Raw genomic sequence first — 18,543 nt, forward strand, 5'->3', positions numbered from 1 at the left:
GACAGCTGCTCTCCCTGCTGACTTGGGGTCTAGGTTTTTAATTTGCAAAGCGTGTTGTTGCCTGTGTTACTTGTTCAATGTAGGTTCTTATATGCTAGCAAAGGCTGGGCATCGCTTGTTTGAGAAATGCGGGCTTGCCGCCTTGATTTAGCTACGTGATGCCCAATTCAGATTATACACAGGGCAAACACAACAAGTTTCCACGTGATTTGGGAAAACTTTGATCTGGTAAGGAATCATGCACATGGCTCCTCTATTTTCCTCATGCTGACCTTCACAGTCTTCTCTTTCACGACCACTTGTAGTGCAAGGTGACAGTGGCAAAAATACTTTCAGTTTTGAAAGTTACAGTTTGGTGGCATGTAATTTTTGCTGAGGAGGGATGCATAGCTCCCTTCTAGGATAACTGTCTTTGAAGGAAATGCTTGAATATGATGTAACATTCAAAAAGGTGTTTTTTGAAAACTCACCAGGCTGGTGAGTTCAGCCTGGCTGTGCAGTGAAGGCATGTGCCCTGCATGCATGTGCCTCCCAGTTCCTTGAGCTGCTCTGAATTAACCCTTAAAAAAAAAACTTCAAACACAGCAGCCGAGTTTTGCTGGCCCTCTTCCAGGAAGGGCAGCATTCAAGTGGCATCTAGTAAACTGGTGTTCAGTACATTTGGTTATATAACCCATTGCAATTATATATTATTTTTCTTTGAGCATTCAAGCCATACACATTGACTTCTACTTTTCCTCACCTCTGAAGCCTCCTTCCCTTACATACCAGGCTGATGTCAGCTCACATGTGCTTGTCTAGCTGTTTGGCACTGCTCTTCCTACCCTCCTGAAAGCTCCTGTACTCATGCACCAATTTCAGCCTAGTTTGACACAAAGGTGGAAATCTCTGACATATGAAGTACCTTGAGTACACAGCCTGATGCAGGAAAAAAGCCTTGTTTGTATAGGCAAGAAGGGAAAAGTTTCCATACGAGTTTCATTTGCGTGAACACAACACAAAAAATAAATTAGACACTAATTCATAGAAAATCAAACTGTATTAAAAAAGTCAATTACTCATGAGTATTTCCCAAAACATATGGGAAATATAAATGTTAAAAATGAATAAATTAGTTGCAAAACATTGGGCTGAAAGAACATTATGGTTCATTGTTTATATAAGTCAAGGGAAGAAATACAGACAGTTGTCCAACCTTAACTCTGTTCACTTATTTATACACTTTAAAACAAATACATTAATTACAGATATGGTCACCACTTCTCTAATACTGGAATAAAATTAATATTTTAACATATGAGTGTGGTTGCATATCATGTTATAATTCTTTGTAGCGGTGTGATAATATTTGACAAATTACTTGGGAAAAGTATAGTAAGTTATTTGTGGGCAGTGTGGTATATTTATATTAAGTTTAATAAACATAATAGTGAAAAGATGGTCAGGCATCTAGGGGCAAAGAACGGAATTAATGGACTACCAATAATATTTTGTTAACTGGAGTTGTTTACAAGTCTGTTGCTTCAGACAGGTGCACGCTTAGCATGTGGATGCTACTTCATCCTAGACAGTTCTGGTTTACATTTGTGTGTTTAATTTTTTAACATTTTTACAGCTTTCAAAGCAGGCAGTTTTTATGCTGTGCACACTTTCAGTAAGGAAAGAGATTGAAGTGAATTTTGGGGTGATTATTCCCTACGACTATTTAATGTAGTATTTATGAAAGGGCTTTGTTTTGCTTTTTTGTTGTTATTTTACAAGATTGCAGTCAGGCCATGTGGAAAAATAGGTTGTATATAAAGGACCATCTTAAAAACAACTATTTTTAAAAATTATTAATGTGTTTTGTTATGACTATTATAATCTTTACATAGAAGTTCCTAAATAGATCTGTAATTTGCTGTGCTTATCTATTTTGAGTAATATTTTGTAAGTATTTTAGTGTTTTGCAAGTAACTTCCATGGTTTCAGGTAAAACCAAAGGGATTACATGGGCAATCCAAATGGCAAATCCTATAGCCTGCCCTTCAGAGGCATCCTCATCTCCTCGGGGGTAGTGAGGACCCCAGCTATGTGTGCAAGGAGAGGCTGAAACATGCACTGCTCCTCTCAGGCCTCAGCATCTGTCTCAGGGGGCTTTTCACAGATAGGTAATGCAGATTTTTATGTAATAAACTGGGTTTTTTTCCCAGTGCTTGATTATCCCATTTGGCATTTTTAAAAAGGGAGTCTGTCTTTTCCAAAGGACATAGTAGTTTAAGCTGTTTGGTTTTCTCTGTGCCCCAGCTTCCTTTTTTTTTTTTTTTTTTTGTCTTCTCTCTTCATTTTTAAATTACATGGTTATCATCTGTGGAAATCATCAGTGGAATAGCTGATAACAAAATGCTATCATTGGGCTCTAGAGCTAATAGACAAATGAGATAACCAGGGAGCAAGAAGTTAAATCTGTTACTGGTCTTGTGCCTGCCTGCAAATTCAGATGGTGTAGTATCAGCTACTCTCCACTCCTGTCGGGAAGGGTGCTGCTGTCCCTAGCTCAGCCAGTTGCAAATTAAAAGCTGTAAAACGTCATAACTGGGAGAGGGGCGATGTAAATTTGCACTGAAGACTTAAGTCAAGCTTATAGCCTGTATGTTTTTAATGGCCTTCCTTACAAAACAGAAGATACACTTCAATAAACGAACCAAAAAAAACTAAAAACCCAACCAACCAACCAACAAACCCCACCAAAAAACAACAACAAAATCTGAATAGAAGAATCCCCCCCCCCAAAAAAAAAACAAACCCCAGCCAACAAACAAGTTCATAAAGGGTGAATCTCCCTGTTTTAAGCAGGGAGCTACCTAAACACAGACATGCTTACATGGGATGCAAGTTCAGAGTTTGTTGTAACATAAAAACATAAAGCATAAACAGGAATACCTCTATTTGGAGGTAAGTATGCTCATGTCACTGCTTAGGAGGACTTCTGTATGAACTAATAAGGGACCAGAATCAAGGCTGAATAAGCTCAATTAACATTAATACTTTATGTAATTGGGTAAGGGAAATTTAATCTGTCCAACAACACGTCACCCGACCAGCCGCGTAGCATGCAGCCACTACACCCGCCAGGGGGAGGTGAGCGGGAAGCTTTTCTGATGTTCGGAAACATTTTGCTGCCAAATACAAATCCAAACTGCCAACTTTGAACTCTGAGAGCTGACAGTAAGGGGTTGCTTCATGCTGCGGTGTGGTGGGAGCATTTGGAGCCTGGGTATGGGCAGGTAGAGCCACGTGCAGGAGGGAGGCGGTCTTCCGAGTACAGGTCTGAGTATCATGGTAGTTGGAGTCTGGTGGTACTCTGCAGCTTCTTGAGGTTGGGAATTACAAAGAGTGAGACTCTGGTTGGGTTGGGGCCCAAAAGTGTCATTTTAAAGGAATCAGTGCTGCAATTTGTTAATTAAATCACACCCGTGCATATAAATCCACAGGCAAACTAACAAAATAAATGCAATGCAGAACTTCCTTGCAAAAGGTTTTTCTCGACGCTGTAGCTGGGGTGGAATCAGTGCTGGAGTATTACTGTACAGGGTTGACGGATATATTTCTAAGTTTGGACTAAAAGCTTTCTTGCAAACGGCCCATCCTCCTCACTGGGCTGGGGGGGCTGGAGCCAGCTGGTGCTGGCCCAGGGCACCGGTGTGCCAGGTCAAGCGGGAGATGCTCTGATTCAGCAGAGGCTGGAGCGGATTGTGCAGCTCATCTCCCCTTCTGCTTGTTCACCTCCCGGAGCAAAAACTCCCTCTTCTGGGTACTGCATGGCCCTGGGTGCACCGGGCTTGGAGCCTGTCCCAGCCACGCTGAGCTTGGCCCGTGCCAGGAGGGGGTTGTTGCTCTTTTAGCTCTCTGGTTTAGCCCGCTACCTAAGCGTGCACCTAAGTTTAGGCAACTGAGTGGTTGTGCTGAGTTGATAGTGATTCACATGCCTGGCATTAGCACACTTTCCAATATCTTGTTGAACCAGAGATGATGCACATTGCATGCTGATTTTTGGAGGGCTGGGTTTTTTTTTTTTATTCTGAAGTTTCCTTTGCACTGTTGCTTTGCCAAAGATAGCTTTCTTTTGGAAAATGCAAATGTAAATAGGGTAAAGGATACCAAGTATTACTGTATTAAGTATACTATAAAGGAAGGTTGATTCATCAATTTCTTGATCTTCGTTACTTCATTTGCTTAGGATGTTTGATTTTTCTATTACCAGTAAAAATACAGAATCTTCTTATTTCAGAAGTGACTATGAACACTCCTTATTACTAGTGAAATGTAATGTATGCTTTAACGAGCAAAATACCTACTATCTGCCCAAGACGCATATATTCATTGTGCAATCAGCAGTTTCGTACGTAAAATTAATACTTAAATGGTGCCAGGAGTATTAAAGTATGTAATTGTTATTATTTAAATGCCTTGAATTTATTTGGAACAGTCACATTTTTCTTGTATATATTTTCATTTTGTTTTCGTAATCTGCATTTTTAACACATCCAGCAGTTAGTCTATACACGGTTATGCACGTATTAGCTGCTTTTAATATTACTGTATTATACAGGAATAAAGTAAAATTCTGTGGACTAAGGAACTGATCCTGTTCATTAAAATCAATAGATGTAGTGTTGCTCTGTGTATGTGTGGTGTGGTGCTTTTTGTGATTTATTTATTCTTTCTAGGATCTGTCCTTCAGCATATAGCAAACTGACATACAAAGGATCTGATCCTTTAGGCTTTACTTGGGGAAAATATCCACTGATGTCAACGCCTGAATAGGATCAGTCTTTTAGTTTATTTGAAACTGCTTTAGCTAATATTATTTGCTTCTGGAGAAATATCTTAACTCATCAAAGCTTTAGAAATAGCATCAAGAAAGCCAAGTTCAGCAGGTCTTTCAACCATGAGAGATGTCAACCATCGCTGCGTTAAAGCATAGCCTGTTACGTACCAATGACCCCTCAACTATCTCTTTTTCGTTCTCGTCTTTATTTATTTATTTTTGTACTCTAACTCTTACTGGCATCTAAAATCACTAATCTCTACCCATTACCATTTTTGCTAATTTATAGTGATAACTGTGGCTCTGTTTTCATTAGGAGATGAAAGCCGGGAAATTAAAAAACAAATTACAGGGATGAGAAGATTCCTGAATGACAGCACTGGAAGAATCTATCAACGAGTTGGCAAAGAAGGAGAAAAACTGAAGGAGGAGCCCCAAGATTTAGACTTAGCCTGGGCCCAGCGCCTGAATCCCCCTGCAGAGTCCCAGGCGAGCCTTCATCCTTCACAGAGCAGTGCATGGAATGAATTACCACCCCAAGCTAGCCATTTTTCAGGGCAATACGGAACTCGATCCAAAACGTTCCAAAATCAAACACGAACCGTGGCGTCCAATGGTATGATCTGCATTAGATACTGAGAATAATACTTTTTTTTTCTTTTCCTCTCCTTGTACTGTACTAAATTTCTGCCTTTGTTGTGATGATATATTGTACCGCTGCACTGAAAGCAGTTATAGTTCAGAGTCTACAAAATGAGCACAGTTATCACTTTGAAAAGGTGTGAAAGTGGGCACAGTGCATTCTGCTACCATCTGTCTTAGCTTTTAAAATGGATTCCTGGTGATAGGGCAGAATTACTCAGTGCTGTTACAGGCTTAATTTCTGTACAGTACTTATTAAAACAGCTTTTGCCATTGTTATTAAATTCATAGCTAATTAAATGTCAACCTCTACCACTCCTCTTTGCAATGAGTAATGTAGCACTGTTGTGCCACCACTTGCAGAGCAGGATTCTACTGACTTCCATAAGGGGATGGCATCAGCCTTATAACTGACCGCTGAACTTCAGGTACAAAATCCTATCACAGCCTTAGGCTTTATTCCGATGGGACCATTGGAGAAAGTGATGATGGTGTCTACCTATGAACAGCATGTACTAGACCACGGTCCATCTTGTACTGGCAGAGAATTCTGCCCAGAAGTAGATGGCAGTGTGCTCTTAAAATACGTTTCTGTTGTTATTTTAAGTCCCAGAGAATGGATAACTACCAGATTCCTGAAGGTCTTCTTTAATGATCTAAATTCAATTCAGGAAGTTTTTCTCCTGATACTCAGCACCAAATTTAGCTGGGGGTGTGGGTGGTGGTGGGGTGCATTTTAAAGGGGTACCTCAGTTCTAAATTCAGGAAAATAAAAAATTGTGAGGCTGCATCTGAAAACATTATCAATTTCCAGTTGATTCTGAAGGTATTCATAGCTCCCAGTAGGAGTATCTGCTGTGTATCCTTCTCTAAAGGCATACAAGTTCTCATTGCTTTTAACAGTTAAAAAGAAAAATACTGATACTATTCTCAGTACTGTCCTTTAGGAAGTATTGTCACTGCACTAAAAAACCTGCAGCCTTAGGTTTCCCCAGATTGACTGTTTCTCTGTGGAGGCAATGATTTACACAGAGGTACTGACTGACTTGGAGAAAGGTGTTGCAGTAAGTCATGCTAGTTTTATTTATTTTTTAATTACCAAAAAAAAGGAAATAATTCTGTGGTTTTGAAAGGTGCAGACCCAGGGGAGAGGGGAAAACACTTGATGGGATTTAGCATCCTTGTCTAAAACTTTGCTCTCAAAATTCCACCATAACAACGTCCTAAATGTGGAAGGACCTGAAACTCATCAGATGTCTGCCTCTTTGCCCTGAGAGTCGCTGGGCGCCAGCTGGGACAGTTCTCTACGTGCACAGAAGTGCCCAAGCCTGCACAGATTAGGTGCCCGCTTCCCCGATCCAGAAAGTAGGTGGAGCAGCACCTCTATCCCTGCAGGGGCCTGATTCAGCATGTGAGCTAAAACATGTTGACAGGATTTGGCCCCATATGCAAGAAAATGTCAGCGCTTTTAATCTTTCCTAGGAGGAGGAAGGGTTTAGCTGATTTGTAATCTCTTATAGGTTAGAATGATCTGTGAGACAGTAGAAGGGTTGGGTTGAGTGACCTCCCGGGCTGGACAAGAGGAATGCCCAGGCTCCCAGCTCCTGGGGACGTGTACCGGGAGGCACCTTCCTCCCCTCCCTCTGCAGCTGTTCTGTTACAGAGAGGAATGCAATCTTGTTGGTTATTACATAAAGCTGGGTGTGGGCACTCTCCGCTGGCCACCTTTGAAAAGATGGTCTGCGTAGCTCTTTGGTTCAAGGTGGCTGCCTCCCGTGGGGTGTTGCAATCCTGCCAGACAGTTCTGCTGCTTTGGTTCACAAGCCTGGTCTCTAGGGGAGGAAACTTTCCATGTATTTCTGGGCTGTGAGCAAGCTCTGAAACTTCTCCGGGTGGAAGAAGCAGCTCTTCTGGGCGGCCATTGTAACATGCCTGATTCCTCCCCAAGTCTTGCACTGGGAGCCTGAACATCTAACTGAGTATTTTAGATGTTGTTCAGAGGATGGACAAAGTCCTTAAAAGCTTGAGTGTAGAAATACTGAACAATGCCTCAAGGGAGATAGTACTCCTTAGTACTTACCATGGTGTACTTACCAGGGTCCAGTGGAGGGCTGTGAAGATGATGATGGGGCTGGAGCATCTCCCTGGTGAGGACAGGCTGAGAGAGCTGGGGCTGTTCAGCCTGGGGAAGAGAAGGCTGGGAGGGGACCTGATCGGTGCATGCAAATACCTTAAGGGCGAACGCCGAGAGGGGGCCGGGCTCTTTTCAGTGGTGCCCAGTGACAGGACAAGGGGCAACGGGCACAAACTGCAACACAGGAAGGTCCATCTGAATATGAGGAAGAACTTCTTTACCTTGAGGTTGGCAGAGCACTGGGACAGGCTGCCCGGAGAGGCTGTGGGGTCTCCTTCCCTGGAGATATTCAAACCCACCTGGATGTGACTGTGCAGCCTGCTCTGGGAGAATCTGCGTTAGCCAGGGTTGGACTAGATGGTCTCCAGAGGCCCCTTCCAGCCCCAACCAGTCTGTGATTCTGTGCTTAAACTCATCAGAGCAAAACTGTTCAGATAGGAGGTAAGCTTATTACCTGGGGCTGTCAGGCCTAGGTCATCACTGGGGAGATGTCCAGGCATCTAAGCAGGCAGTCTGAGTCCAGAAACTGTTTCTGTCCATTGTGTATAGAGGGAGCCAAGATACATGTTGAAGAGTCTCTGAATTACTCAAATTTGAATGTAATAGGCATGCTACATCCATCTAATAGTATAGTTATCTACTCACAAGGCAAATGTGGTTCAAGGAGAGGCTGGAATGGATGTTTAATAGGTGCTGGTGTAGAAAGCAGTTGTGAAAAAGGTACTGGCAAAAATAGACAAAGAGAGAAAAGGACGAATGTGGAGAGTATAGGCATTGCTGCAACAGGGGAAGAGTAGAAGCATGCTTGCAAAGCAAAGGGATTTTTTCCAAACCAGATTTAAGGTGGCAGTTCCACAAGTCAGGATGTTGGGTAGACGTGTGACCCACTGTGTTTAGTGGGAGCCTCTTGGGGCTACAAACAGTGAGTAGCATGTCTGCCCTGTTAGGGCCAACAAACTCATAGAGTCCATCTAAAAGTTTTTAGGTTTGTTTCTTGTGTTCTGTAGCAAATCCAGCAGCGATGCAGCAGCTGAATTGCTTTTTGGTTATGTCAAGATCATTTTCAATGGATTACGCTTGCATGCTTTTCGAATACAAACTTGTGGTAGCAATGTTACACCAGGTGAATTCGCTCTCAGCAGAGCCAGCTGCAAGAACCAGTGTCTTGGGCTACTTGCTGCTCACACAGGGGAAGCAACTAATGTATTTGTGTCATCTCCTTCTCTCAGTCATGCAAGCTGGTATCAAATTTGCCTGCTGGCTAGCTTCCAAAAGAGAGGGAGATGGCTCTTTAAAGACTCCTTCATAAAAATAAGAAGTCTGTTCTCCTTTTAAAATTAAAAATTGATTTATAACAAGTTGAAAAGGGTTGCTTTTGTCCTCTAAAAATGATAAAGATAGTACTTGGAACAATGACTGAGAACACTCTACAAGATGTTTCTTACAACACAGTAACTGATCAGAGGAGGGAGGATAGAAAGAAAATAAAAAATCCTCATGAATATGTATGAAGTCAGTAGAACCCTGCTTTGATTTGAAATATGGGTGGTCTCTTTTCCCATTTCCAGTACCTATGGTAGATTTACATGGGTAATTTCTATCAGTGCTAATGGGGATTATAATGTAAATCCCCCATGCCTCAATGGGAAAACAGACCCTTTGGTTTTCCATCAGGAGCCTGCATGCCTGCGTGCTTTTGTTACGAACATGTTATATTACAACAGGAAAGATGTACAGGTATTTACTGATATAATTTGTCTAAGTTTTCACGTGCAATTCACCACCATGTAGAGTCTTTGTTAAGAAAGAAACAAAAGCCACCAGCCCTGCCTCCCACTGTAGTCTTTCAGATACTGTTTCTAGAAGCCCACTAAAATGTTGGATTCTGATTAAGAGAGAGGATAGGCTTTATCCCAAGGAGCTTTATTAGTCTAAAACAATTGAGAAAGCGCTAGAGGAAGGATGTTGTTAATATGTATTTGTCTTCTGTTAATAAAACTCTCCTAATTTCCTGGGACCCCATTTCTGGGGTATCTGCTTGTCTTACTGAAAGGTACAAAGTTACACTGATGCGATTAAATTATAACTAGTCTTGAAACTGCTCTACTTAAAAGTCTACCTTTAACAGATAGGTAAAGGGTGTTGGTGGAGCCAAGGTGAGGGATTCTGAGTAACCTGCTGCAAACCGAAAAATAATATTATTTTGTTTTCTCTCTGTACCTGTAACAATGGGCTGAACATTGGAGAGCTTTTATGGACCATTGAAAAGATAAAATCCCATCCATGCCCCAAGGAGCTTTCAGTGAATAGGCAGTGTACAAAGGAAGGGTGAGATCAAACTAGGCAGTCCTGTCCTACTGAGTCAGTAACCTCTTTGTTTTAATTTGAGACTTAGCCTGTTTTCCAGGTAACACTTTGCTCTTTAGAAGTTGTTTTTACAGCTGAAACCTTGGAGAAAAGAAGCTGGTGGAACTATTGCATTTGCATTTGCTAGATTTGAAGAGATTCTTAAACTACTCCATTTAGCTTAATGTAGTATCAACAGGTTTATCCATGGATGATGTTTTAAAAAAACAAAATTTGTAATTGCAATAGTGTGGACCATCTAAATATCTGAGGAAAGAAGGAGAGAGACACCTGGAAGATGTGACCAATCTTTAAGTGATGCATCAGTTTAGCTTCACAAGTATCTCACTTTTGGGAGAATGACCACCAGTTTGCTTAAGCCTGATAGATGTTGCTTCAGAGCTGAAGGACTGAATGGAAGAAGGTAGAGAACAGGTGCCTGGCAAGGGAGAGCTGAGGATGGAGGGACACACTGGAAGAACTGGGAAGAGGTGGGAGCAATTGAGCAGTGGGCAGATTTTCAGCCATTTCAAATGAGGATTGAAGTCAAGGGATCTGTGCAGGTTTGACATCAGGGAGCTCTGATGAAAGAACACAAACCAAACCTAAAACGGTATTAATAAACTGGTTTGGCTTCAGAGAAAAGCTAAAGTAATAATGAAAAATGGGAGGATTTATGAGGGAAGATTAAATGAGTTGCTTACGTTCACTTTAGCTAGGTAATGATTAAAGGGCACCTGATAAGTGTCAGGCTATGGAAGAAAAAGGGAAATACACGCTCTGAAGTCCACCACGTGTCACCAAGCAAGATGATTTTTGTTAGATCCGTTTTTATCTATCTTCATAAAATGATCATCTCTCCTCTTGCATGCTTTGAGCAGTAAAATAGCCATCAATTTAAATGAATGTAAGCACATTTTGAAATAAAGGCAGGGGGGTGATCCCATCTGGCCTCAGTTTCAAGCAGATACTGATAGGTGTTTGGTTGAATTTTGAATTTTTTATTTGTAGCGTTAAAGCTAGGTATACAGCTATTCTAAAAACGTGCAGGATACAACTATTCAGCTAAAGCTTGAAATCTCTCAGCTGTTACAGAGTGTCCTAATTAAGGACCTGTGGTGCAAAACTTTGGGAAAACAAGGCAGTAATAAAAGCACTGCTAAGGGCTAGAACTAGAAGTATGTAAATTCAGTTAAACACTGGTAAGAATTGCTAGAAAAGAAGAATCTGTTGAACTCCTATATTAATTTTCCAAGGGAAACTATGGAAAGCCCATCTTGTAGGTCACAGTCCTGGAAAACATGCCATAGAAAACAGTCTCACCCTAGCGAACAGAAGAGCAGATTTGCAAGCTTTCCTTGCTGGTGGTTCTTGTCCATCCTGGGTTTTTTTAATTATTTATTTATTTATTTTCCAAATAAGGTATTTTATTTTCATTCTCAATTCTTCACATGGTGAAGAATCACATGTAACATTCAAGCAGTTTAAAAATTCTTAGGCCCTCATTTAATGTACAGTATAAACCTTTATTACACAGACTGTCTTCATTCTTTGTAAGACTGTACCGGGAGATGGGCTTTTTTTTGTGTGCGTGATAAAGTGAGCATGTTTATAATGAGGTTTGGTGCTATTGTTATTCAAGATGAACTAGCCTGACAATAGAAAGCCCTGCTGTGAGGAGTGCATTGTATTCATGCTCTGAGCTGTCTTCTCCAGCCCATGTAACGTTGCATCCCCTGCCGTATACAATTGCACATACTAGTAATTGGATAAAAACTAGCGGCCTCTTCCTCTTAAAAGAGATCATGTTGAAAATTATTTGTTTTCTTGCTTTGGATCTTATTTCATGATCTGGTATATTGATAATAGTTTCAGATGCCTGCTGGTAATTGTTTGAGTTGTTTTTTGTGGGTTACATCGTCTCTCCCCTGTTTCATTCCTCTCTCAGGAGAAATCCCAATGGTGAATTCATCGATTGGACCAAACTGCTGTACATGTAATTGCCAGTCAACCCTACAGGCTATTCTTCAAGAGCTCAAGACCATGCGAAAATTGATGCAGGTTCAAGCAGGTACAATGACCACAGTTCCATATGTGCATATCCATGACAAGCATGGAGTTGAAGATGGCCCTGCTTATTCCAGTGGGGTTGGACTAGATGATCTTGGGAGGTCCCTTCCAACTCAAACTGCTCCATGGTTCTGTGACATTGTTAAGTGGAATGGTCTAGAAAGACAGAAATCTATGTAGAGACTCAGGAAAACCTGGACTTTTTCATGCTTTCTTGACAGATCATTGAAAGGCAAATGTTCACAGGCTTCTTGGAAATGTTGTTTTTACTTCTCAGGTCCTTACATGTAACATGGGATGTTACCTTGTAGGAACTGTCTGAGGCTAAACTGAAATAAATAAATAAATAAATCTGATGTGATTAGATACTCTAGTAATGGGAGCTGAGTAGGCAGGTCATGCCATAACCACCCCCTGTTTGTTTTTGCAGTGTATTCCTTCAGGGGTGCAAAATGCTACTTAAGCTGTTACCTGCTTACCAGTTCACTAATCTTGGGGGTGAAAAAAAACAAGTTGGAAGGCCACTAAAGTTATTAAATAACACTTCTTTCAAAGATCTTTGAAGTTACAGCTCCGAAGTAAGCTCAGCTGAGCTAGCCACTGCATGTTGTGGCCTCCACCCTCCTTCAGGCTGGTTTACCAGTTCTTTCTGCTGACTGAACCAGCAATAATTTGTTCATTGAGGAAAACTATTGAGCTTTGTTTTCTGCCAGGTTAGGAGGTGAAACAGAGCCATGCAGAGCCAGAAGAGCACTAGAGCCAGCACGATAATGACACCATGGCAGTTAGAAGTTAGGTAGACCATCATAGGCTGCTGTGAAATTGCAGCCTCCGTGCTTCCTAAAAATTGGTGTTAATACTAATGAGGAGTTGGGAGATGGAGATTTTGTCGGTTGAGTTGCCCATCCAGTGTGAGCGATGGGGAGTGGAGCCATGGAGGTCTTTCTTGTAAGAGTGGCTGGATAAGACCTCTGTAAGAAAAGGGAGTGTTGAGTAATTAACTGAAGTATGGGTGGAGTGAAAGGCTGACTGAACTCCTTGTCTCCATGGCATATGTTTGAGTGAGTGATGGGAAGGATCAGACAGGTTTTGTAATATAGTTGATACACATAAAAATGCTTTTCTAAAAGTCACCGATTCACAAAGAAGCACACAAAGGCCCAGTTTTACAATCTCTGCTGGGACAGGGGATTCTTTACACGGTTGCACTGATTTCATTGAAATGGTGTGCATGATTACAAATGGGTTGTGGGTGAGAGGTCCAGAACTGGGGTTTATGCCAGAAGAACTGGCTCCTCAATAGCAGGAACATTTCTTATTTATTATGTGTCTACAGTATAAGTACCTTGTTAATTAGTGCATCTCTTGATTTGCTGGGAATAGCTCATATTTTCTGGTAGACAGGAAATGATGGTTTTGCAGAGGAAAAAAAATCTGTTTGGCATTCTTGTTAGTAAAACAAAAAACCTAAAATGCAAACATGTAAGTGAAAGTGTAATAACGTATTTTAGTGTTCATTCTTATGTCTAAGTGATAAACTACAAATTAAGTCTTGGAAATCCTTGCCAGAAATTAGATATCCCAGAAATCTTTCAATAAACAGTATTCTGAGGTTTGTTTTTTTCCTCAGGCTTTGTAGATGAGGACTATTTGTAGTTCACTCATAGCTCCAGTGAGTTTGATTTGCTTGTGTAGTAATTTTGGCTTTCTTTTTGACCTTGATCTTACTGATTCTTCCAGACACATAATTGTATCTGCATAGCACTGTGCTGGAGAACTCCCCTATATTCATACAGGTTCAGGATCGGTGCCTTAGTTTATACAAATGACTGTGAATACTGGAAGATGCAAAATATTGATAAATACAGAATACGGTCTCTTTAGATGTCAGAGATAACACATGAACTGTCAGTTTCTGTGTATGAGCAAAACAAACTGATGCAACTTTGCATTACTTTTTCCCCAGAAATTAAACTATTGAGTAGTGTTTTCCCTCATTCTTGACATAATGGTACTTGAAATGTTCTTGCTGAGCTAATTACATGGTGACTACATTCATAAAAATAACTGTAATTGCATTAGCACTTTTATTATCTTACTTTATCAGGAAAAGACATTCAAAGACAGTGAGATTCTCAGTCATTCAAGAGGGTATACAAATGAATCATTGCTTAAGTCCTTCATGTCACCAGCTGTCCAGTGGTCACTGGCAAAAAGAACCATGTATTCCTAATTTTCCTGAAATGCTATTCATCAGTATGTCTTGAAAAACCTCGTAGTAGAACTCAGTGTCATTATCCCCATTGTACAGACTGGAAAATTATGCAAAGGTAATAAAATGTAAGTGTTTCACATGCACAAACAGCCCTGAAAATTGTACCACTTATCCAGAAGATAAGTTCAGTATGTCAGTAGTTTAATGGTATGTCTGTGTGGTTATAGGTGTGCCTTTGTCTATAAATTTAATTTGTTACTTTCTTTCAGTCGGGACTCAAAACAGACAGCAGCCTCCTGTTCCTCTGATTTGTGCACAAAAGTCAACAATATCAAGAAAGAGAAATAAAAAGAAAAAACTGCCCCTCAAAACTGTTGAACTAATTACCATGAATAAGAAACCCAGCTCTGCAGAGAATGAAAAGAAGCTATTGGCAAACTCGGAACGATCGAGTCTGCAAGTAGTTGAACCCCCTATAAAACCAGAAACCCCTGTTTCAGGATTTGGAATTATCCTTGAATCGGCTTCATCAGATGTAAGTTAATATCTTAATATGCAGGATCACAGGATTTTAAAGCACTAACTCATTCAGGAGAATCAGTACTTAGGTCAGGTTGATGTGTATTCCCAATTTTTGTTAGGATTAAATAAGCAATCTTGGGTAGGGTTGAATGGAGACAGTAGCGTTAAGCATGGGAGTGCAGATTAGAAAGTGTTGGGTGTTGCGTTTTTTTTCAGCTGAGTGCTGGTTAAAAAATTTTGGGTTGTTTGGGGCTTTTCTCCCCCAACTTCCATGAGCGTGTAGTTCTCCCTCGAGTTCAAGGCTGCCTGTTGTTTGAGCTTGCAGTGGAAACTTGTTCTTCATCTCTCGTGTTGCCAAGAGCCACCGTGAGATCAAGAGCCGTGAAAAAGTGCTGCGTGTATAAACCATTCAGAGCCTTGTCATTTGCTGACGAGCACACATAGCCCACACGTATGCCCTTATCCCGCCAAGGTGTATTTTACGTGCTGTGTTTCATGCCTGACTGGTCCCACTGGCTTCAGGGGACTCCTCACCTCTGTGAAGTTCTTACCTCAGTCTTTGCTGAATCGGATCATTTGGTCTTCGTCGCTGTGGCTGCCGGGTGAGGGCCTTGACACTGCTGGTGATGTCGGTGTGACTCGAGGGGCCAGAACCTGCCACTCTAAAAATATGTACTTTTCACATGTGAAATTGCAATAAGCGTCTTTTCTTGATTCAAGTAACATGTATGCATTTGGTAGAAATTTCTTGTATCTGATGGCTGATCGGCTTTGTTTAATGACCAAATAGATGTTGTCTGAACGAGTTCACTGATGACTAAACTGATCATTAATTTCTCTAATACATTTTTAATTTTGAGCAGGCAGTTTCCAATTTCCTAAGTACTATGAGCTAGAAAAACATAATTAAATTCAGTATCAATAAGCGTAAATGAAAACAATGCAGCAGATAATATTCTACCTTTCTGGAAGAGGGAACTAATAATAAAAAAGAGCAGTCATGATAATTCAGTTATATAGATGCAAGCCACACCACTAATTAGATTGCAGTCTCATGCCATAGAGTCGGTGTAAGTGATACAGAGTAACTGGTTTGATGCTTTTTCAGAGGTTTTCCTTTTGTAGTATTATGCTTAATAATGTTTGAGGAAATGGTTTGGGGAGGGACTGGTAATTTATCTCCAGTGCGCAATTTGTGCTTATAAATTTTCTTTGCTTGTGGCATTCTTTTCAGCTTGGAACACAGTTTTGAAAACAGTTTTGTGCTTGTGATGGAATTTAATTTGGCTTTATGAATGTGTTCCATCGCTGGACACAATTCTTTGTAGGTACCAATTTGACCTAAGAAAAAAGACAAGAGAAAACATGTAGCTTATAAATCAGGTCCTCATCTGCCCTCCCATGCTTTGGCCCCTGCTTGCCACAGTAGTTGTTTGACTAAATTTGCAGAGCCAGAACCCTGAGACAAACAAATCGATTTTGTCTTTGGAAAGAAAACTGTTGAGTTCTGAAAATAGATATATTTAACAGCAGAAATAAAATGTGACCTTAAACATTTTAAGAAGGCTAAAGAAAGTCACTTCTTTCAGAATGAATGGCAGTATTATCTTTTTCTATTTATTCATAAGGATCTCTACTGTGCTCATGACCAGCGTGTCTGAGTGCCTGAAAAAACCGAAAGACATTTTACACAGCGCCATAAATAAATGATCCCTTGAGAATATTGCATGGTTTGTGTGTAGTGTGTGCTGTGTCATACGCCAGGACTGCCACTGCTGTTACTTTGCCAACATTTATTGAACTTGAAGAAAAATCTCAGTTTTATGGGTATAAAATTGGGGCTACCAAAACCAGGGCAATTAGTTCAGATTTGCTGAGATGAAATACCGCTACTTAGGGAGGTGGAAAAAAGTCTTTGTGAGACCAACTCTTAACCTGGCCCACAAATCAGAGAACCTGCTTTTTAAATGTAATGATCTGTTACTCTTGGTTAAACTTTGCGTTTATTTTACTGTTAAAGTATTTAATTTATAACCTAATAATTTCTAATCTATGTAGTACAGCCTGCTGGTCCTAGTACAATCCTAATGTCTAGGATTACATCTAATTTGCTGCCTGTTAATTTCAGCATAGCAAAAGCCTTTGGCATTAATTTTATTGTATACGAATAGTTTACCCATGAGTTCCTTATGCCGTGATCATTGTCTGCTAACAAATACTTTTCCTTTTGAGAAATCGCATTCAAAGTGATCATAAAGTTCAATTAGATAATGATTGCCTTTCATTGAATAGTTTACTACTAAAGGAAAGCAAGAATAAATGGGCAGTTTGCCTTCAAATTATTTTGCTGGTATACGAGTTGATTCCTATACTAAGAATAAAATAGGGAAAATTAAAATAGTATTGACTCCTCCACACTGGTGCATTGGTAAGGTTCAAAATTTATTTTACAGCTGTATTAGCGAAGATGATTTGTCTGCCCTAGGCACCTTGTATCATCAAGGTCATCTTAAATTGCTATCATAAGACCCAAGACCCAAGTAACAGACTAGGACAGGATACCTTCATCACCATGACAACTACATCCTGGGTTTTGATTAACATGAAGGAGAATTTTTCCCAAGTTGTAAACCCGGACTACATTTATTTATTCCTGAAAATCTTTTCTGTCACCAGACAGTTTAGAAGTAACATATTAAAAACCCACCTACATCAGAAGATTGTCAAATGTCAAATAGAGTAACTCTTGACTGTTTTGCTGGATCCAAAATTTTGAAAGTTCTGAAGGTAAAAAGCAACTTTTCATCCTTGAAGATTAACTTGAAGAACCGCCCACTATAGGAGAAGATCAGGTTCGAGGTCATCTAAGGAACCTGAAGGTGCACAAATCCATGGGACCTGATGAGATGCAGCCACAGGTCCTGAGGGAACTGGTGGATGAGGTGACGAGGCCACTATCCATGATACTTGGGAAGTCATGCCAGTCTGGTGAAGTTTCCATTGACTGAAAAAGGGGAAAATAACCCCCATTTTTAAAAAAGGAAAAAAGGAAGACCCAGGGAACTTGCAGGCTAGTCAGTCTCACGTCTGTACCCAGCAAGGTCATGGAGCAGATCCTCCTGGAAACTATGCTGAGGCACGTGGAAAATAAGGACATGATTGGTGACAGCCAGCATGGCTTCACCACTAAGGGTAAATCATGCCTGACGAATTTGGTGGCCTTCTACAATGCAGTCACAGCACTGGTGGATGAGGGAAGGGCAACTGACATCACCTTCGTGGACTTCTACAAAGTATTTGACACTGTCCTGCATGACACCCTTGTCTCTAAACTGGTGAGACGTAGATTTGATAGAGGGACCACTCGGTGGAGAAGGAATTGGCTGGGTGGTCGCAGTCAGAGAGTTGCAGTCAGTGGCTCAATGTCCAAGCACAGACCAATGACGAGTGGTTCGTCATGGTTCCTCAGGGGTCGGTATTGGGACCAGTGCCATTTTAACATCTTTGTCAGTGACATGGACACCGTGATCGAGTGCACCCTCAGCAAGTTTGCCAATGACACTGAGCTGTGCGGTGTGGTAGACATGCTGGAGGGAGGGGTTACTGTCCAGAAGGACCATGAGAGATGAGCCCATGTGAACTTCCAGAAGTTCAAGAAGGCCAAGTGCAAGGTCCTGCATGTGGGTCGGGGCAATCCCAACAAACACAGGCTGGGCAGAGAATGTGTTGACAGCAGCCCTGAGGAGAAGGGCTTGTGGGTGTTGGCAAGAAGCTCAACATGGCCCAGCAATGTGCGTTTGCAGC

General features: G+C 41.0%; 1 protein-coding gene across 6 annotated transcripts in view; it reads left to right on the forward strand.

The window, feature by feature from the left end:
- BEND7 (BEN domain containing 7) overlaps positions 1-18,543 on the forward strand; it is a 49,035-nt gene that overhangs the window by 8,649 nt on the left and 21,843 nt on the right. For all 6 annotated transcript variants that reach the window (XR_008822061.1, XR_008822059.1, XR_008822062.1 and 3 more), the window contains 3 exons: positions 5,127-5,426; positions 11,881-12,003; positions 14,487-14,752. Coding sequence is in view for 2 of the 6 variants with exons in the window: in XM_056340170.1 (XP_056196145.1) it covers positions 5,127-5,426; positions 11,881-12,003; positions 14,487-14,752 (689 nt within the window). In the remaining 4 variants the exon portion in view is untranslated. The remainder of the gene's footprint in view (positions 1-5,126; positions 5,427-11,880; positions 12,004-14,486; positions 14,753-18,543) is intronic.

The sequence above is a fragment of the Falco biarmicus genome, chromosome 5 (genome assembly GCF_023638135.1).
Source record: "Falco biarmicus isolate bFalBia1 chromosome 5, bFalBia1.pri, whole genome shotgun sequence".
In the NCBI taxonomy this organism is placed as follows: domain Eukaryota; kingdom Metazoa; phylum Chordata; class Aves; order Falconiformes; family Falconidae; genus Falco; species Falco biarmicus.